General features: G+C 41.6%; 1 protein-coding gene across 1 annotated transcript; it reads right to left on the bottom strand.

The window, feature by feature from the left end:
• Window positions 1-269: 269 nt before the first annotated feature.
• On the bottom strand, window positions 270-20,355 carry rsph14 (radial spoke head 14 homolog). Its single transcript, XM_039003537.1, has 6 exons — window positions 20,059-20,355; window positions 19,370-19,472; window positions 18,436-18,554; window positions 17,366-17,591; window positions 16,029-16,165; window positions 270-947 (listed from the first exon to the last, which is right to left on the bottom strand). Exons 1-6 carry the CDS (start codon window positions 20,255-20,257, stop codon window positions 709-711), a joined length of 1,023 nt encoding a protein of 340 aa, XP_038859465.1. The 5' UTR covers window positions 20,258-20,355; the 3' UTR covers window positions 270-708.
• Window positions 20,356-22,412: the final 2,057 nt, after the last annotated feature.

The following is a 22,412-nucleotide window of genomic DNA, read 5'->3' as shown; positions in this document are numbered from 1 at the left end:
TCACTTGTTAAATCCACTTAAGTTAATGTAGATGAAAAGGAGGAGACAGGTTGAAGAAGGATTTTTAAGCCTTGAGACAATTGAGACATGGATTGTGTATGTGTGCCATTCAGAGGGTGAATGGGGAAGGCCTTTGAACGGGGTATGGTAGTAGGTGCCAGGCTCACCGGTTTGTGTCAAGAACTGCAACGCTGCTGGGTTTTTCACGCTCTACAGTTTCCAGTGTGTATCAAGAATGGTCCACCACCCAAAGAAAAACTTGACACAATTGTGGGAAGCATTGGAGTCAACATGGGCCAGAATCCCTGTGGAACGCTTTTAACAACTTGTAGAGTCCAGGGTGAACTGGGAGCTAGAACTTGTGGGGCCAAATAAAATCACCCAAGGGCCATCAGTTGGGGAACCTCTATACAGAGGAGCTGAAACTTGTCACTGATCAGTTTTAATCACATTAACAGGATAGATGACACAGACAGATGATGAATAAGAGGTGGGTCTACTAGTCTGGAAAATGTACACCAGCAGACATTTACATTAAGGAAGTGTGAGTGTCTGTAGTAGAATAAGGTCTGTGTGTGTGGGATGTCTGTGAGAGCACATGCGTGCCTGTGTGTGTCAATGTGTGTGAGGGAGAGAGAATAGGGGGAGGAGCGAGGGAGAATCAGATAATGAGAGGTATTTCTCTTCTTCCCTTGCTCTCTCTTTCTCTCAGGGGGTCCAGGAGATCACGCGGATGGCGGTGGCTGCTGCCCGGCAGATGATGGAAGCTGGGTGATTGAGCCTTGTCTTTAATAGTGGCAGGTGTTCCAGTAGCTGTTCCCGAGCGCAGGGGGCTTCAGCCAGGGCGGTGAGGGCACGCAGCGCGTTAGCACACACAGCTCTGTCCTCACTGCCAACCAGCTCCAACAAGGGGGGGATGGCACCTGCCTTTAAGGCCTGGTACTTCCCTGTGGACGACAGAGGGGAGAAGTGAGCATGAGTGAGTTAATGATGAGGTTGACACTATCTGTTGAGACATTGACGCTTCTGCATTAGGGGAAATAGCACCACTGTCTACCCCACCGTTGTTGTTATTGTTTTGTTGACTAAGAATAGATGGGGAGCATCACGCAACGTGGTAAAAAAAAAAATCTGTATATATTCTGCTGTTCTAATACATGTGCAATGATGTCCGAGGGGAAAAAAACTGTTCTCGTTGTTTGCAGTAACTTTGTTGTTGTAATATCGCAAATGGACGTGGCAGTTTTACAATCTAAGTAAAATAATAAAAAAGTTCCCCAATAAAATCCTTCAGTTTAAGCTAGAGATATGGGCTGCGTCTCAATCCACCACATCCACCCATGTCGGCCTTCCCCATCTGCGGTGGAAGGCAAAGGTTGGCTACTTTAAAGAACCTCAAATATAAAATAAATTTAGATTTGTTTAACACTTTTTTTGGTTACTACATGATTCCATATGTGTTATTTCATAGTTTTGATGTCTTCACTATTATTCTACAATGTAGAAAATAGTAAAAATAAAGAAAAACCCTTGAATAAGTAGGTGTTCTAAAACTTGGCAGGTCGTATACATAAAGTGCCTACGCAAAGTTCAGACCCATTGACTTTCTCCACATTTTGTTACATTACAGCCTTATTCTAAAATGGATGAAATAAAAACATTTCCTCAGCAATTGACACACAATACTCCATTATGACAAATTGAAATCAGGTGTTAAGAAATGTTTGCAAATGTATTAAAAAAAAGAAATACCTTATTTACATAAGTATTCAGACCCTTTGCTACGAGACTTGAAATTGAGCTCAGGTGCATCCTGTTTCCATTGATCATCCTTGAGATGTTTCTACAACCTGATTGGAGTCCACCTGTAGTAAATTCAATTGATTGGACATGATTTGGAAAGGCACACACCAGTCGATAAAAGATCCCACAGTTGACAGTGCATGCCAGAGCAAAAACCAAGCCATGAGGTCGAAAGAATTGTCCATAGAGCTCCGAGACAGGGTTGTGTCGATGCACAGATCTGGGGAAGGGTACCAAAACATTTCTGCAGCATCCATCATTCTTAAATGGAAGAAATTTGGAACCACCAGGACTCTTCCTAGAGCTGGCAGCCTGGCCAAACTGAGGAATCGGGGAGAAGGGCCTTGGTCAGGGAGGTGACCAAGAACCCAATAGGCACTCTGACAGAGCTCCAGAGTTCCTCTGTGGATATGGTTGTCCTTCTGGAAGGTTCTCCCATCTCTGAAGTACTCCACCCATCAGCCCTTTATGGTAAAGTGGCCAGACAGAAGCCACTCCTCAGTAAAAGGCACATGACAGCCCCTTAGAGTTTCCCAAAATGCACCTAAAGACTCTCAGATCATGAGAAACAAGATTCTCTGGTCTAATAAAACTAAGATTGAACTCTTTGGACTGAATGCCAATCATCACAGAGCTTGAGAGGATCTGCAGAGAAGAATGGGAGAAAATATCCAAATACAGGTTGTAGCGTCATACCCAAGAAGACTCGCGGCTGTAATCGCTGTCAAAAGTGCTTCAACAAAGTACTGAGTAAAGGGTCTGAATACTTACGTAAACATAATATTTCAGTTAAAAAAAATATACATTTGCATACATTTCAAAAAACCTGCTTTTGCTTTATCATTATGGGGTATTGTGTGTAGATTGAGGGGGAAAAAACGTATCAATTTTAGAATAAGGCTGTAACGTAACAAAATGTGGGAAAAGTCAAGGGGTCTGAATACTTTCCGAATGCACTGCATCTACCTCAATTACCTCTTACCCCTGCACATCGACTCGGTAGTGGTACCCCTTGCATATAGCCAGGTAAACGTTACTCATTGTGTATCTATTATTACTTTTATTATTACGTATTTTACTATACTATTATTTCTCTTTTTTTCTCTCTACATTGCTGGGAAGGGTGTGTTAGTAAGCCCATGTCCATAAACCCCATGGTTCCAAGAACAATACTTACCTTACAAGCCTGAGAATCATGGGAAAATCTAAAGAAATCAGCCAAGACCTCAGCAAAGAAATTGAAGACCTCCAACAGTCTGGTTCATCCTTGGGAGCAATTTCCAAATGACTGAAGGTACCACGTTCATCTGTACAAACAATAGTACGCAAGTATAAACACCACGGGACCATGCAGCCGTCATACCGCTCAGGAAGGAGACGTGTTCTGTCTCCTAGAGATAAACGTACTTTGGTGTGAAAAGTGCAAATAGATCCCAGAACAACAGCAAACAACCTTGTGAAGATGCTGGAGGAAACAGGTACAAAAGTATCTATATCCACAGTAAAACGAGTCCTATATCGACATAACCTGAAAGGATGCTCAGCAAGGAAGAATCCACTGTTCCAAAACAGCCATAAAAAAAAGTCAGACTACGGTGTGCAACTGCACATGGGGACAAACATCGTACTTTTTGGAGAAATGTCCTCTGGTCTGATGAAACAAAAATAGAACCTTTTGGCCATAATGACCATCGTTATGTTTGGAGGAAAAAGGGGGAGGCTTGCAAGCCGAAGAACACCATCCCACGGGGGTGGCAACATCATGTTGTGGGGGTGCTTTGCTGCAGGAGGGACTGGTGCACTTCAAAAAATAGATGGCATCATGAGGCAGGAACATTATGTGGATATATTGAAGCAACATATCAAGACATTAGTCAGGAAGTTAAAGCTTGGCCGCAAATGGGTCTTCCAAATGGACAATGACCCCAAGCATACTTCCAAAGTTGTGTCAAAATGGCTTAAGGACAGCAGAGTCAAGGTATAGGAGTGGCCATCACAAAGCCCTGACCTCAATCCTATAGAAAATTTGTCGGCAGAACTGAAAAAGCATGTGCGAGCAAGGAGGCCTACAAACCTGACTCAGTTACACCAGCTCTGTCAGGAGGAATGGGCCAAAATTCACCCAACTTATTGTGGGAAGCTTGTGGAAGGCTACCCGAAACGTTTGACACAAGTTAAACAATTTAAAGTCAATGCTCCGAAATAATAATTTAGTGTATGTAAACTTCTGACCCACTGGGAATGTGATGGAAAAAATAAAAGCTGAAATAAATACTTCTCTCTACTATTATTCTGACATTTCACATTCTTAAAATAAAGTGGTGATCCTAACTGACCTAAGACAGGGAATTTTTACTAGGATTAAATGTCAGGAATTGTGAAAAACTGAGTTTAAATATATTTGGCTTAGGTGTATGTAAACTTCCGACTTCAACTGTACGTAAATGCAATATTTCATTTCATACATTTAAAAAAACAGTTTTTGCTTTGTCATTATGGAGTATTGTGTGTAGATTGAGGGGGAAAAAACGATTTAATCAATTTTAGAATAACGCTGTAACGAAAGAAATGTGGAAAAAGTAAAGGGGTCTGAATACTTTCCGAATGCACTGTATGTGGTAGTGGAGTAGGGCCTGAGGGCACACACCTAGTGTGTAATGAAATCTGTTATGAATGTATTGTAATGTTTTTAAAATTGTATAACTGCCTTAATTTTGCCGGACCCCAAGATGAGTAGTTGCTCCCTTGCCAGGTTCAGGAGAGAAAGACAACGTCTCTCCCTGCCTGTTAATGTACACCACCGACGTCCTGTTGTCAGACCTTACCAACACATACTGGCCCTCCAATATCAGAAAAAAAACACCAGAAAAACAGCCAGTAGCTCCAGGTAATTGATATGCAGTGCCTTTAACGCTGTCGACCAAACGCCACCTTCCTAGTAGCCCACACACAGCATGCCGCATCCCAGTGAGGCTGCGTCTGTCGTTATCACCCTGCGGGACACTACCCGGCCCATGGGAACCCCCTGTGACAACAGTCGTGGGCTTCTCCAAGGAGTTAACGCCCTCAGGCACGACAGGGATACCTTGAGCAACAGATGGCAATGGCGAGATGCATCCAGACGTGTAGCTACGTGAACCAATAGCTGGGACTCACCGACTATATTAGCCACCAAAACATGAGCAATTTGAACTTGTCCAAACCATTCAAGTACAGGATGGGATGCAGCATTTCATTGCTGTTAAGAACGAGGAAATACCGGCTGTAACAACCGCTTCCGAGACGGGAACACCCCGAATAGCCCGCTTCCAAAGAAGAGAGAAAATCTCCTCTCTCAAAACAGGGGCTAGGACACACCCACTGTGAGACCTCCCATATATTGTCATCTGAAGGGGCGGAACACCACGAGTACTGGGATAATGTGGTTCTTTTGTCATGTCCTCTCACACCAGCCACTCCCGACAACCTTGTGTTCAACTGTGGGGAAGAGACTGATTTATGTTCACATATGGGTGATACCATACTTCAATACCCTTGGACACCATACGCCCTTGGGTAGAAGCAGTAAGTGCTTCTACCCAAGGTCGTATGGTGTCCAAGGGTATCGAAGTATGGTATCACCCATATGTGAGCATAAATCAGTCGCTCTGGATAAGAGTGTCCACCAAATGACAAAAATACAAATGCACAATGTCACCACTGACAGCCCAAAAACTTGGCCCTGTTTGTCATTCTCAGTGGTGCATGACATCGAAGCCCCACATATGAAAAAGATTGGGGTCCAGATATCATACCCGAGACTCCTCGTCATAAACCTGAGTTGGACGGGCGTTAACGTGCATTTTCCCAGCAGGAAGGTCGTATTGCCAACATTACTTGAATGCAGCAAGAAAGCACTGCTACTTTCTGCTTTCGCGTCTCCTCGGAACGGGACTGCATGAACTCCATACCTGAGCCAAACACTCCTTCTGCGAAATTGGCTCACCCAAATATCATTCACCACTCAGGTAGGCTATTTGTGACAAAGTCAATCAGAGAGGACACTGGTCCACCGGAACCAGCCATGCTTTATTCGGGAGCTTAGGACTAAGAATAGCCTCTCTGTTAGCCTCCAAGACCAGGTGGCTAACTAGCTTCCCATACCAGCATAAAAGCTAGCTTCCCATACCGTCATGAGCCCCTTCTAAAATAGTTCCACATTCATGCAACTTGGTTGAATGTGAGTTATTCCAGGTAAAAAAAATTAAAAAGAGTCAAGCGACGCTTTACCGCAGTCATCACAGGTGGTAAAACATTCCTCAACCTGGGGCTAACTCCATTGCAAAGGAGAGGAGAGCCATACCGTCGTGCTGCTGCTCTGCAGCCCAGCGCGATATCTGTGGCAGAGACATGAGGTTGCTGGAGCTAGCTCATCCATCTCTTCCTTCGAAAACCCCCCAAAACCAGTCAAAGAGACACCACATCCTTTCCAGAATGCGGTTTCCGAACACCTTCAGGGAAGCAGAGAACTGGAATGCCCATAGGGGAATTGAACGCCAGTCCCCCCGCATGACAGGCGAGGAACAACTTCGTAACAGTTTTTTTCAAGGAAAGGGCCGTCTCCAGCACAGGAGGTTGGTGGCACCTTAATTGGGGAGGACGGGCTCATAGTAATGGCTGGAACGCAATTAATGGAATGGTTTTGAACTCAAACACTGGCTTCAATGTGTTTGATGCCATTCCATTCCAGACATTTTTATGAGCTGTCCTCCCCTCAGCAGCCTCCTATTTTCCTCCAGTAACCACAATTTTCCTAAGAAGTCAGCATACAAGAGAGTCTGAACTCAGCCGGTGACACCGGGCACAGGAACTGTTCCGAGCCAAAGCAGCCTGAGCGTTTATCCACCCCAGGCAAACAGGATAGTACTTGTGAGTACATTTTCATTGTGAAACCACATGCACTAGGGCAGTCAAGATCACTTTGAGTCAAAATGCAAGCTGAGTCTAATTTGTTGAATTACCACAATTACTCACAGCTGAGCATAATAAAACTTTTTTTTTTTTACTGGACTGATGGCCTGCATCTGAGGGTCAGTCTGAGGGGAGGGAGGGAGCAGCGGTGAGGCTGCCTCTCATCCGGCTCACCATCCCTCCACTGAGAAAAGGGGACACAGTCTTCCAGCTGATGGCGAAAGTCGCACTGCATTATTTCTGCCTCATGCACCAATTTATGTTGTTAGTCCTATGAACAGAGAAAGTGGAATATTCCTTGATATTAAAAAAGACTCAAGCCGCTAATAACACAAGAACGGCTCATAATAATGGCTGGAACGGAGCAAATCGAATGGCATCAAACACCTGGAAACCATGTGTTTGATGTATTTGATACCATTCCACTGACTCAGCTCCAGTCATTACCACTAGCCCGTTCTCCCCAAATAAGGTGCCACCAACCTCCAGTGATAGGGAAAATGCGCATTTTATGGCTTATAAAAGTGTTGAACAAAGTGTTGACAGTGCTGAATAACAACTTAAACATAAAAACAGCAGCTCTTTGCTGTATTCGTTGAGTAGTCATGGTTATAAAAGTTTTGAAATCTCACATTGTTTAACTTTGCTGTGCGATCGAGGCTTCTTTTACCAGTCTATGGCGCGAGGAAATTGTGCAGACACAGTGATCTGAGCTATCTGATTGGCCAGTAGTAGGCCTGTAAGTGCACTTGATTTGTTCTCTGGGCCTGCCGGGTAGGTGGACACATCACATGGTTCAAAATGGGAACAATTTGCCTTCCCGGTGCTAGGGCTGCTGATTCAAGTGCACCTACCGCCAATAGCGGTGAAACAAATACAACAAATATTGTAGTTTTTTTTACAGAAATGTTTGGTGATTGACTAGGAATGCCTTGGAGATCAACCAGTTAATCGCGATCGACCCAGTGGTGACCACTGCCCTAGGGCATGGTCGGCGGTTCAAATCCAGCCTGTTAGCCTTTTTTTTTACTTATTCTTAACACAGGCCATCTTACCCAAGCAAGGAAGTATTAGCTACACAAGCAGAGCAGAAAGTAGTTCGCTTTTAGCAAACACAAAATCCGATACCAAGACCCAAAAATAGCAACATCTAGGGGGACGAGTACTCTCTCCCCACTAACAGACACCTAAGTCGGAGCCAAATCCAATAGTCTTTGTGTGCTTGTAAATTGCGTGACAAGTTCTCCGTCAGGCGAGCTGTAGAGCGAAGAATTTAGGAAATTAATGCGAGCCCCGGTGTTATAGCCAGATAGGTGGGGCTTCCGAGGGCGGGCTCTGCATTCATTTGCCCATTGGGTGTGTTTTTAGTTTTCTTCAGGTGAATGTGATTGGTCATTGACTCCCTATAGTATGTTATGCTGAGTGACTGACTGAAAGGGAACCCACAGACACTCCCCACTGGGCAAAACACTGGTTGAATCAACATTGTTTCCACGTAATTTAAAACACAAAAATCTATGTGATGATGTAGAATCAATGTAGAAAACAAATTGGATTTGTAAAAACTCCTCAACGTAAGGGCAATTCATCTTTTTTTCACCCAACTTTTAACCTAAATCCAATGACATGGTGATTTGTTTAGTTGATTTCACGTTGATTTCAAGTTAACTCAACCAAATGTAAATCAAAACTAGACGTTGAACTGAAGTTTGTGCCCAGTGGTCGGCCCTGTTTGACACCCTTGCGTTAAGGGTATTCTTGTCCATATTACAGTATGTTAAAAAGATGCTCCATTCGTTTTGTAGAATTTCAGCCAGTAGTTTTGAAAGTAGCGCTCACAAGTTAAAACAAGAGTCCCTGAAAATTGTGCATGATTGTGTACATCATAACGTCATTGTTCTCTAGCCTCTGTAGCGTGTGCACAAAGAGAATTTTAAAAACTGTGTTGAGTGTGTATGTTGGGCTCACCCAGCAACCTCATTGGACAATACTGTGCCGACCTGATCCAACCTTCCATTTTAATCTTGCAACCTCATTGGACATCATTCCACCTGCCAATTAACATTGTCCATCATGTTTGGTTGTTATCCCATTGTAGCGCATGCTCTCAGCAGACTAGTACGTCAAACCAGCAAGTGTATGTGATAATGTTGGCACATTTTATACAATTGAAAATGTATACTTACAGTATATGTTTGCATCAAATGTCCAACTCTTTGAAAGTAATATATTGATTATATCATATGCCTACGTGATGAATGATGATCGCTGGCAATCAACAGCTGCAGTGTTGCCCACATTGGATTATTCCATATTATGGAATACATGGGTAAAAGTTTATAAAGACAAAAGGTGAACACATGGAATTATTTCATTTGGATGGATAGTTGACACAAAATAAAGGTAGGCCAATATTTCCTAATCTTAAAAGTGGGTTTGCAGTATACATTTTTCAAGTGCATCAAAGGTATGTATGTTGTGTCACAATTCACGTTCAAATAAAGGTTAAATAAAAAAATAAAAAAATCACGGGTTGGATAAATGGATGGATGCGTGCCTTGTAAAAAAACACAGCCAATATATTCCAAAAGTCAAACAAAATACACCAGAAACACGATTTAGGAGATACAGGTTGTGAGCATAGTGTTTATGATTGGGTTGATAATTGTGACTCACCACCTGTATTTGGTCTTATGTAGCAAAATTTGAAATTGTGTTTTTTATATTAGATAAAAGTAGAAACTCAGAGCTACAAAATAGTATATCATACACTGAAATTGAGGAACAATGGGAAAGTTATTTTGCTTTGAAAGTTGATCAACTCGCAATCTCACTTTTGAGAAAATTGCATTTGAATGTTTTGCTATCTAGTGAAGAGCACTTCTTTGTCAACACCCATTCAGCATCGTTCACACCCTCACCCTAAGCTTTAGCCCCACCCATCTCGTTTCGCTCTCGAAACGCACACTTGACGCTCTGGCTGATGATTTGTTTACCTCTGGATAGCATGAAAACAGCCTAACTAGCTCTGCTGGCAACAATTTCATTACGCTTTTTTGCAGACGATTACTGCACCAGCCATATTTAACAGGTGTTGTACACACATCACGAAACGTTAGCTAACGAGCCAGCCAGCCAGCTAGTTAAACAATGAACAGTGCCAACAATGCCACAGTGCTGGGAGCTAACCAACCATGTTCAATGTTAGCTAGCTAACATTAGGCTCTAACTAGAACAGCACACAGCTCTGGGAAACAAATAATAACATCAGGTAGGGAGCCAGCCAAATAACGTTAGCTAGCTAGCTAACAGTACACTTTAGCTTGAAATGGAACCACTTTCTGTCAAAATCAGAAAACATGTCATATCTGAAAATGTAGCTAGCTAACGCTAGACTATCTTACCTGTACATCATCGTGTATGGACGCGTCTCCCTGTCAGGAATGCCATGCCACCGTTGCCCTTAGTTTGAAGATGTAATCCGGAGACAGGTATTTTCTCCATCTCTTTAGCTATCATACTCTAACACAGACTGACGAGCTTCTATGGCAAACCAATCTGAACTCCTCTCTCGGCATGTCCTGCCCACTCATTATCTCAGCCAATCATGGCTAGTGGGAAGGTTGCCCCCCTTTTTCTGTGGCTAAACCAACCAGGTTCGTAATTTAACAATTTTATTCATATTTACAGATGGCATACAAGTTTGATATTAAGGCACATGAAAGTTCACATGTTCGAGAAGGCATTTCTGCCAAAAAAAACATTTCAATCAAAAAATATATTTTACGTTCAAACAGCTCTGCTGTGAAGTCGTGGCTTGCGACATACGCCTAGTTTCCTGAATCGAGTCACATATTTCATATCTGAGCTTGAGGCATCAACTATGTGACTGTCCCAATGGATTTAGCCTACAGTATACAGTACATAACCAGACAAATCTCTATGATAGAGGGGGCTGCTAGCAAGCAGGACTTTTCTGTGAAACTTGAGCTAAACATACTGTACATTATCCATAGCTACTATATGGGATGAGTGTGTTAACTTCTTATGGCTGCAAGCCCGAAGCCGGGCACAATATGACAACAGCCACTTCAAGTGCAGGGCGCGAAATTCAAAATATATATTTTTGAAATATTTAACTTTCACACATTAACAAGTCCAATACAGCATATGAAAGATAAACATCTTGTGAATCCAGCCAACATGTCCGATTTTTTTAATGTTTTACAGCGAAAACACCACGTATATTTATGTTAGCTCACCACCAAATACAAAAAAGGACAGACATTTTTCACAGCACAGGTAGCATGCACAAAACCAACCTAACTAACCAAGAACCAACCAAACTAACCAAGAAACAACTTCATCAGATGACAGTCTTATAACATGTTATTCAATAAATCTATGTTTTGTTCGAAAAATGTGCATATTTGAGCTATAAATCAGTTTTACATTGCAGCTACCATCACAGCTACCGTCAGAAATAGCACCGAAGCAGCCAGAGTAATTACAGACACCAACGTCAAATACCTAAATACTCATCATAAAACATTTCTGAAAAATACATGGTGTACAGCAAATGAAAGACAGGCATCTTGTGATTCCAGACAATATTTCCGATTTCTTAAGTGTTTTACAGCGAAAACACAATATAGCATTATATTAGCTTACCACAATAGCCAGAAACACAAGCCATTTACCAGCAGCAAATGTTAGCGATCGTAACAAACCAGCAAAAGATATATAATTTTTGACTAACCTTGATAAGCTTCATCAGATGACAGTCCTATAACATCAGGTTATACATACACTTATGTTTTGTTCGAAAATGTGCATATTTAGAGCTGAAATCAGTGGTTATACATTGTGCTAATGTAGCATCTTTTTCCCAGAATGTGCGAATATTTTTATGACACTCAACTATTCTGACCAAATAACTATACATAAACGTTACTAAAAAATACATGTTGTATAGGGAATGATAGATACACTAGTTCTTAACCTTTCACGAGTATCAATCCCGGATCCGGGATCACCCCCCACCCCCCACACACTGATTAGCATAGCTAGCATAGCGTCACAATTAAATAGTAGCATCTAAATATCATTAAATCACAAGTCCAAGACACCAGATGAAAGATACAGATCTTGTGAATAACCCCATCATTTCTGTTTTTTAAAATGTTATACAGGGAAGACACAATATGTAAATCTATTAGCTAACCACGTTAGCAAAATACACCATTTTTCCTTTGTCCACCATTTTCTCTCTCCACCAGTAGCTATCACCAATTCGGCTAAACTAAGATATTGATAGCCACTAACCAAGAAAAAACCTCCTCAGATGACAGTCTGATAACATATTTATGGTATAGGATAGGTTTTGTTAGACAAATGTGCATATTTCAGGTAGAAATCACAGTTTACAATTGCACCCACAGTCACAACTGGACTAGAATTACTAGAGAGAGCAACGTGTATGACCAATTTACTCATCATAAAACATTTCATAAAAATAGACAAAGCATAGCAATGGAAAGACACAGATCTTGTGATTTCAGACAATATTTCAGATTTTCTAAGCGTTTTACAGCGAAAACACAATAAATCGATAAGTTAGCATACCACATATGCAAACAATACCAGAGCATCAATTCAAGCCAAATAGCGATAACGTAATCATCGCCAAAAGATATTAATTTTTTCACTAACCTTCTCAGAATTCTTCCGTTGACACTCCTGTAACATCATATTACAACATACATATATTGTTTGTTCGAAAATGTGCATATTTAGCCATAAAAAACCGTGGTTATACAATGAAGATGGTAGCAAAACCAGCATGGAAAAGTCGGTCGCCATCTTTCAGAGTGATCTAGTTTAATCAATAGCTAATCATATACTTGACTAAAAAATACAGGGTTGACAGGAATCGAAAGACAAATTAGTTCTTAATGCAATCGCTGATTTACATTTCTAAAATTATCCTTACTGTGCAATACAGGGTTCGCCAAGCGAAGGGATAGAAAACAAAATGGCGAAATATGCGTTTAAAATATTTCGACAGAACAACGATTTATCATATTAAATATTACTTACTATGAGGTGATTTTCCATCAGATTCTTGGGCAATGTATTCTTTCTTGGGTATAATCTTCTTTTGGTCGAAAGATGTCCTTTGTCCGTCTAAATGCCCGCTAACGTTCGACCGGGACCCCGAAATGTGCCCGGTGCTTCACATAGAAATGCATCAAAATCGCACTAAACGGATATAAATTGCTATAAAACGGTTTAAATTAACTACCTTATGATGTTTCTAAGTCCTATATCGAATTAAATTACAGACGGATACATTTCAAGTTGATAACCGAGCCTGTGAAAATGGCATCCGGAGGTCCCTTCCTGCGTAAGGGCGAGCGTCGAAAGGGGGGCTACTCTCACTCCTTGGTCTTTTATAACCTCTGAGAGCTACCTAGAAGGCCCATTCCACTTCTCATTGGTTACTGACATCCAGGGGAAGGCGGGTGCAGTTCGTGTCGTTCCATAGGATAGACAGAGACCTTAAAAACTGATCTGAAACCAGAGCTTCGCTCTCAGACCTTTCACTGTCTGTCATGGATTTCGCTGTAGAAAGAGTTCTGGGTCACCCACAGACATAATTTCAACGTTGTATGAAACTAGAAAGTGTTTTCTATCCAATAGAATTAATAATATGCATATTGTACGAGCAAGAATTGAGTACTAGGCAGTTTAATTTGGAGACGACAAAATGCTAATTCGGAACAGCACCCCCTGTAGTCGCAAGAAGTTAATGCAATCGCCGTGTTAGAATTCTAAAAATAACTTCATTACGACATCCAGCTTAGTTATAGCAAGAGAGTGCCCAAAATCTGGGCGCAAACTACTAGTACAACATGTTCGACAGATATATGAAATAGCATCATAAAATGGGTCCTACTTTTGATGATCTTCCATCAGAATGTTGTACAAGGGGTCCTTTGTCCAGAACAATCGTTGTTTGGATTTAGAATGTCCTCTTCTCCAGTCAATTAGCACGGAAAGCTAGCAAAGTGGCGCGAAACTCTCCTTCCTGAACATACGCAGACAAAGTAACACGCCTAACGTCCCGAAAAAATTTCAATAATCTAATAAAACTATTTTGAAAAAACATACTTTACAATGATATTGTCACATGTATCAAATAAAATCAAAGCCGGAGATATTAGTCGTCTATAACGACAGCTTTTCAGAAGGCAATACCAGGTCCCTTCTCGCGCGCTCCAAAAAACAGGAAACTGGTGACACGTCATACAAAGAGCTTTTATTCGACCCCAGATCAAGTTATACACTCCATTTCTTCTCTCACTGCCTGTCGACATCTAGTGGAAGACGTATGAAGTGCATGTATACTAATAAATATCAAGGACATTTATAGGCAGGCCCTAGAACAGAGCATCGATTTCAGATTTTCCACTTCCTGTCAGGAAGCTTGCTGCAAAATGAGTTCTGTTTTACTCACAGATATAATTCAAACGGTTTTAGAAACTAGAGCGTGTTTTCTATCCAATAGTAATAATAATATGCATATTGTATGAGCAAGAATTGAGTACGAGGCCGTTTGAAATGGGCACCTTTTATCCAGGCTACTCAATACTGCCCCTGCAGCCGAAAGAGGTTAACTGACTTGCCTAGTTAAATAAAGGTTAAAAAAAAAAAAAAACTGCATGCAGGAGTCGCCTCTTCACTGTTGATGTTGAGACTGGTGTTTTGCGGGCACTATTTATTGAAGCTGCCAGTTGAGGACTTGTGAGGCATCTGTTTCTCAAACTAGATACTCTAATGTACTTGTGCTCTTGCTCAGTTGTGCACCGGGGCTTCCCACTCCTCTTTCAATTCTGGTTAGAGCCAGTTTGCACTGTTCTGTGAAGGGAGTAGTACACAACGTTGTACGAGATCTTCAGTTTCTTGGCAATTTCTCGCATGGAATAGCCTCATTTCTCAGAACAAGAATAGACTGATGAGTTTCAGAAGAAAGTCTTTGCTTCTGGCCATTTTGAGCCTGTAATCGAACCCACATATGCTGATGCTCCAGACACTCAAGTAGTCTAAAGAAAGCCAGTTTTATTGCTTCTTTAATCAGGACAACAGTTTTCAGCTGTGCTAACATAATTGCAAACGGGTTTTCTAATGATCAATTAGCCTTTTAAAACAATAAACTTGGATTAGCTAACACAATGTGCCATTGGAACACAGGAGTGATGGTTGCTGATAATGGGCCGCTGTACGCCTATGTAGATATTCCATAAAAAATCTGCCGTATCCAGCTACAATAGTCATTTACAACATTAACAATGTCTACACTGTATTTCTGATCAATTTGATGTTATTTTAATGGACAAAAAATATATGCTTTTCTTTCAAAAACAAGGACATTTCTAAGTGACCCCAAACTTTTGAACGGTAGTGTATGTGGGAACTCCTTCAAGACTGTTGGAAAAGCATTCCTCATGAAGATGGTTGAGAGAATGCCAAGAGTGTGCAAAGCTGTCATCAAGGCAAAAAGGGTGGCTACTTTGAAGAGTATTTTGATTTGTTAAATACTTTTTTGGTTACTACATGATTCCATATGTGTTATTTCATAGTTTTGATGTCTTCACTATTATTCTACAATGTAGAAAATAGTAAAAAATAAAGAAAAAACCTGAAATTAGTAGGTGTCCAAACTTTTGACTGGTACTGTACATTAAACTACTACCAATGTCTTATAAATCTAATTTCAGATGTTTTGTAACTTATGCATGGATTTGATAGACGTATGCAATGTATTTCCACTGTTATGAAAATAACTAATGGTATGCGCATGCAGCAATTCGTAAGGGCATGCAGCCATTCATCCCATCTTGCTTTAGAACGTGCGTTCAATACATTACAGGGAACAAGCATGTAGATCTCATGCACTAAATGATGGCAGGTTTGAATGTAAGGATTCTGTGGGTTTTTCCGCTGGGAGAGCACTGTAGATAGTTTATTATGCATGTATGAGCGATACATTGACACAGAGTCCAAAACGGGAGGTTTAAAAAATAACGAGGTAGTTTTGAACCCTCCAGAATGTCTCTTTAATGTAAGTTCCCTGCAACATAGAGATAAGCCTATGTTGTTAACATTATTCACATGCGAACTTGCACCCTAACTCTAAACTATTACTTAAGACAATAGTCACAATAGATATCTAAAATATCCTTTCTTTCACATTCAACCATTCCCCTCCTTACCTTTAGTGATAATAGCTGTGTTCATAATAGTCCCAGCAGCACTGGCAGTCACTCCTGGGTCGCAGTCTGATAGCAGCTTCACCAGGATTGGGAGAACTCCCTCCTCACATACCTTGTGCTTCCCTTCTGATGGAACACTAACAGGGCAAACAGGGGTCTTCAAATGGAATCATAACTTAGTTCAAAGCAAGCTTTTTCCACTTACATTTAATTGATTTTAATTTTGCATGCACATACACTGCTCAAAAAAATAAAGGGAACACTTAAACAACACAATGTAACTCCAAGTCAATCACACTTCTGTGAAATCAAACTGTCCACTTAGGAAGCAACACTGATTGACAATAAATTTCACATGCTGTTGTGCAAATGGAATAGACAACAGGTGGAAATTATAGGCAATTAGCAAGACACCCCCAATAAAGGAGTGGTTCTGCAGGTGGTGACCACAGACCACTTCTCAGTTCCTATGCTTCCTGGCTGATGTTTTGGTCACTTTTGAATGCTGGCGGTGCTTTCACTCTAGTGGTAGCATGAGACGGAGTCTACAACCCACACAAGTGGCTCAGGTAGTGCAGCTCATCCAGGATGGCACATCAATGCGAGATGTGGCAAGAAGGTTTGCTGTGTCTGTCAGCGTAGTGTCCAGAGCATGGAGGCGCTACCAGGAGACAGGCCAGTACATCAGGAGACGTGGAGGAGGCCGTAGGAGGGCAACAACCCAGCAGCAGGACCGCTACCTCCGCCTTTGTGAGACCATATGCTGACACATGCACATTTGTGGCCTGCTGGAGGTCATTTTGCAGGGCTCTGGCAGTGCTCCTCCTTGCACAAAGGCCAGGAAGCATAGGAACTGAGAAGTGGTCTGTGGTCACCACCTGCAGAACCACTCCTTTATTGGGGGTGTCTTGCTAATTGCCTATAATTTCCACCTTTTGTCTATTCCATTTGCACAACAGCATGTGAAATTTATTGTCAATCAGTGTTGCTTCCTAAGTGGACAGTTTGATTTCACAGAAGTGTGATTGACTTGCAGTTACATTGTGTTGTTTAAGTGTTCCCTTTATTTTTTTGAGCAGTGTATTACTAGAGTGCATTTTTTTCTACATTACACCCATCATTCATGAATATTGAAAGCCTCAAATTCCAAATATTTAGATTTTTTTAAAGTATTCTTTCCTGTCAGTAAGTAGAGCATGGCTGCGTACCAAATGGCACCTAATTCCCTAATAAGGCACTACTTTGACCTGGGCCAATAGAGCGCTGGTCAAAAGTAGTGCAGTATGTAAGGAATAGGGTGTCACTTGGAACATACCCATGTTTGTGTCTCTGCTCACCTGATGCCCACCATAGCGGAGGCTGCGGCCCGGCGGATGTCAGGGGAGGGGTGAGAGAGCTGGTTTCGCAGCATGGGAACTCCGTCACTGGCCAGGGCCGGCAGGGCATCCACCCTCACACAGTAGCTGAGAGTGGCCAGGATCAGGGCCCGGATCTCCTCCTGCTCAACAGGCAGCTTCATCACCAGCCGGGGAACCAGGCCCAAAGTCACCATACACATTGCACCTGACCAGGAGACAGAAGGTCATAAGGTCATAAGGCCCTAAAACATGTCCATCATCTAAGGATTTGGATTCATACCAGTCTCTTTCATTGAATCACTTGTTTCGTTAATAATTGTTACATTTAGAAGATCTTATGATAAGATCAAAACGTCGGCAAAAAATAGTAATTAAATTGATGCCAGCCGCACAGTTACAGTCACCAACGCTCTAGATAACATGAAAACAGCCTAACCAGCTCTGCTAGGGCAAGTAAAATGGTCAGAGTGAGGGGTTCTCTCATTTGTGTCTGGAAGTAGCTCGCAAATTAGCCAGTTAGCTTGGGTGCTTGAATGCAGTTGTGAGTTCAGAAAGCTCGGATCAACTCTACTCCTCGGCCAGAGCGTCCAGTGAGCGAAACGCTCTGAAATTACAAAATGACAATCTGACAATGCTCTGAATTGACGAATTCCCAGAGCGCACTCTTGCACTCCAGATTGAATTTACGAACGCACCCTTAATAACACACCCGAAGTCGTAAAATGTCTAGCTAGTAATTTGTTATGCTAACAAGCTAGCAAGAACATCAACTTCCGGTAGACAGGCAAAGCGCCAGTACGCTCAACTGAAAGGATACCGTTCGTTTACAGTATACTAAAATGAACTAATAGTATATAGTATGTAGTATATACTCATTAAGTATGTAGTATGTAATATGTATGGGTATTCGGAACACAGCTATAGTGTTTGAATAGTGTCTAAATCAAAATACATCCAAATGTCATGTGTAATGAGTCCTTCAGCTTGCCTGGAGTGTCACTGTAATTGGGGCAGCTGAAAACCAACGACTAAAGCCTAGGCATACGTACCTGCAGGAAACTCAGCCACCATCTTCAGTGCACGATGCATGTTTTTACGACAGGCATCAACTGGCTCGTCTAGAAGATCAGACAGTGGAGCCACCACATCCCACGTGAGGAAGGCTTCTCTAGGGACATACACTGGGGTCACTCACACCAATCGCCACCCAACCCAAGATTCCCTCCACTCATTTGCAAGTCCACAAGTTTAGTCGTGTCTACTATTTATGGGTGTGAAATAAGTACACCAAAAATGTTTTATTAAGGATTGTTTCCTCATCCGGATAACTTGCCATACAGAAGATGACTGTTGCAGAGATACTGGATATAATGACAAGATGCTTGTGTCGCCGCCCTAATGGGATTCGTTGTCCACAGAGTGGAATGGCAGGATGTCAAGCACATCTCTTTGGATTGATGGATACATCTCGTTATTTAAATACTTTTCTGAATATTTGATGAGAGGTGGTGATGTCATCTGCCTGTATTCAATGGAGAGTAAGATGCTATGCTAACCTCATGAATATGCATATACATTCAAATTTCAACAGGGACAACTCAAAACTAAAGTGTTTTTTTCTCAAAGTGGCTGGGATGTCAGGTGCATCACACTTATATCAGTACACTCGTAACAACCTAAGCATTACAAAACTTATATTAGATCAAATAAGCCTCACGTATTAATAAAGCAATACATGTTTATCTTGACAAAATTTGACACTCTCCCATACAAAAACTCTTCACTTGCTTAATAATTAATGATCTGCTTAACATGGACATATTTTGGGTGGAGTAAACAACCTCGCTTCGCCTCTCCTCTTTGGCTGTGGTCATTGGCATTGTTGGTAAACCATATTGTACTAGGCTGCCACCTACTGTCTGCAGTAACCATAGCATTGACCATTGGGTGGACCAAATTATCCCTGGGTATGAGATTGCTCACCTCCCCACATTATGGGCAGCTAGTAGGTAAAAGACTTCTGTAGTTTTGATTCTCACTGAGCTGTCTCTGTCTTGCAGCAGGACCTTCAGCCTCTCCAAACAGCCTGAAACAAATTCACAGAGGATATCTAGTTTGGAAACATTTACTTCCCGCTGGTTAAGAGAAGGCTTTGTGAAGAATATAGCCCAAATGATCTACAGTAAGTACTCAGAAGGCTAAGCCTTGTTGTCCCCTTTTGTTGACTATTGTGCAATTAACAGGCACACTTCTAGCTTCTAGATGTTGTGCGTGGGTACGAACTGAGTCCACGACAAGGATATTCGTTCAGGCGGTCAGCTTCCAAGGTAAATAATACAGAACCGTTTTATTCGGAGTGTAAGCTAGTAGGGCTTGCTATCTCGGGCACAGAACGGGGAGATCCAGCGTCCATGCAGTGAGATACCAGCCAACTAAGTTAACAATGGGCAACCGTGGGAACATAACAATAGTGAACAGTCCTGCGTTGTCTAGCTAATAACAAGTGTGTATAGCTGCCTTATGCAGGTGAATGTATTATCTCCCAAAACCATTACAATGCAAGATTTGTGACTCGTGAAACAGATGCAGCAATTTAAAAATGAGATTCCACAAATGTTTTGTTTAAGAAAGCAAGGATTTTATACAATGCAATAATGGAATATGCATCTTACCTTTGTGAATAGCCTCATATGCCCTCTTTGGGTCATGAACCAGGTCGCAGAGGGCTGCAAGAGCTCTCTGTCGTATGCACAGCTGTGGATCTTGCAGTTCCAGAGAGATCCTCGGAAGGGCTCGGTTGCCGAATGCAACAGGTGCTTGAGTCGGGTCAAAATGCGGGGGCAATTGCTCCGAAATCCGCGTGCTAGCCATACTCTAACAAAATAAGAATTGTTCTTATTAAACAACTGTTGATTATAGCTAACCTTATTTCACAATATTGTAACAATAAGCTGCCTGTCACTAGTTGTTTGCCAGCGAGCAGAACAGTTATTTAGCTACTCAGCGCCACTGCTGCTCACTCCACCAATCGTTGCTTAGTAACTAGCTATCTGTACACAATACACATACCTTTCCCCCTTTTTTTTATATATATTTTTTTACAGGGTGTATATTTGTTGTTAGTTATATTTCGCTAGTTGTTTGGGTCAAAAAGAGGTGATTAACATAAATACAATACATTACATCACATTCCCCTTTCCCGTCCTTCTCAAGCTCGTGCGTTTCTATACGAAAATTACCTTAGGCAGGCAAAGACCATTACCTCTCTTTCACTGACCTTATTATCGAATTTTTATTATAACAAAACAATAAAAATGTGTTTATTGGTTTCATTTATTGCTCTTATTTTAATTGTCATTGACCACAGGGCCTCTTTCCAGAACAACCAGTAGCCTATCACAAAGAACACTATGCTGCATGTTTTCCCTGACCAATACAGGTGAGGTAGGCCAGTGGTTCCAAAAATGTGGGGCCGCCCGCATATATATATTTATAAACTGGGTGGTTCGAGCCCTGAATGCTGATTGGCTGACAGCCGTGGTATATCAGGCTGTATACCACGTGTATGACAAAACAATTATTTATAATGCTCTAATTATGTTGGTAACCAGTTTATAATAGCAATAAGGCACCTCGGAACAGCCCTTAGCCGTGGTATATTGGCCATATACCACACCCCCTTGTGCCTTATTGCTTAAATATATACAGTACCAGTCAAAAGTTTGGACACACCTACTCATTCAAGGGTTTTTCTTTATTTTTACTATTTTCTACATTGTAGAATAATAGTGAAGACATCAAAACTTTGAATGGAATCATGTAGTAACCAAAAAAGTGTTAAACAAATCAAAATATATGTTATATTTGAGATTCTTCAAAGTAGCCACCTTTTACCTTGATGACAGCTTTGCACACTCTTGGCATTCTCTCAATCAGGTTCACCTGGAATGCTTTTCCAACCGTCTTGAAGCAGTTTCCTGAGCACTTGTTGGCTGCTTTTCCCCAGAAATGTGTCACTCAAATGTCACATGAATACACATTAGACATGGCAAAATGTATAGAATTGCAAGAAAATTAGCTTTAAAATAAAATAAAACAATTGCACACCATGACAAAATGTGTAGAATTGCAGAAAATAAGCTTTAAAACTGCACCAACAAGAGGGGCGTGAACAGTTTGTGTCACGAACAGTGCTTTTTCCCATAAAAATTGATGTGGCGCGCTCGCAGGGCGAGGCGCAGGATGTTCCCCAATGCTGGAAGAGGGGGCCCGAGTGAAAAAGTTTGTAAACCCCTTACAGTTTTTTGCTAACATGACCAAAATATGGCCAACAAGTCTATTTTGCATTTATTCAAATGTTGCTTAGATGATGGAAAATGTACACAGGAAGGATGCAATAATTTGACCACAAAGTCAGACGGGTTGTGAAATGAAAATAATTGTAAAGAATTTACTAAATGTAGCCTATACCAATAAGGCTATAAGATTATTCGATTTTTTGAGCCATCCTGCTACACCAATTATATTTTACTTATGAAAGGTGACACTTGTACATATATCGTACTCTTGATATTGTTTTTATGGAACATGCAAACCATGTAATATGTAACATTCAAAACAATTGCGTCTCTTGGGATTGAGAAACAAGAGGTTCACACACCAAAAGGCTACACACACACACACACACACACACACACACACACACACACACACACACACACACACACACACACACACACACACACACACACACAGACAGACAGACAGACACACACACACACACATACAGACATACACACACACACACACACACACACACACACACACACACACACACACACACACACACACACACACACACACACACACACACACACACACACACACACACACACACACACACACACACACACACACACACACACACACACACACACACACACAGGGTGGCAGGTAGCCTAGTGGTTAAAAGAGTTGGGCCAGTAATAGAAGGTTGCTGTTTCGAAACCCTTAGTCGACTAGGTGA

The sequence above is a fragment of the Salvelinus namaycush genome, chromosome 1 (genome assembly GCF_016432855.1).
Source record: "Salvelinus namaycush isolate Seneca chromosome 1, SaNama_1.0, whole genome shotgun sequence".
Taxonomy (NCBI): Eukaryota; Metazoa; Chordata; class Actinopteri; order Salmoniformes; family Salmonidae; genus Salvelinus; species Salvelinus namaycush.
This window is presented reverse-complemented; position numbering and strand designations above follow the sequence as displayed.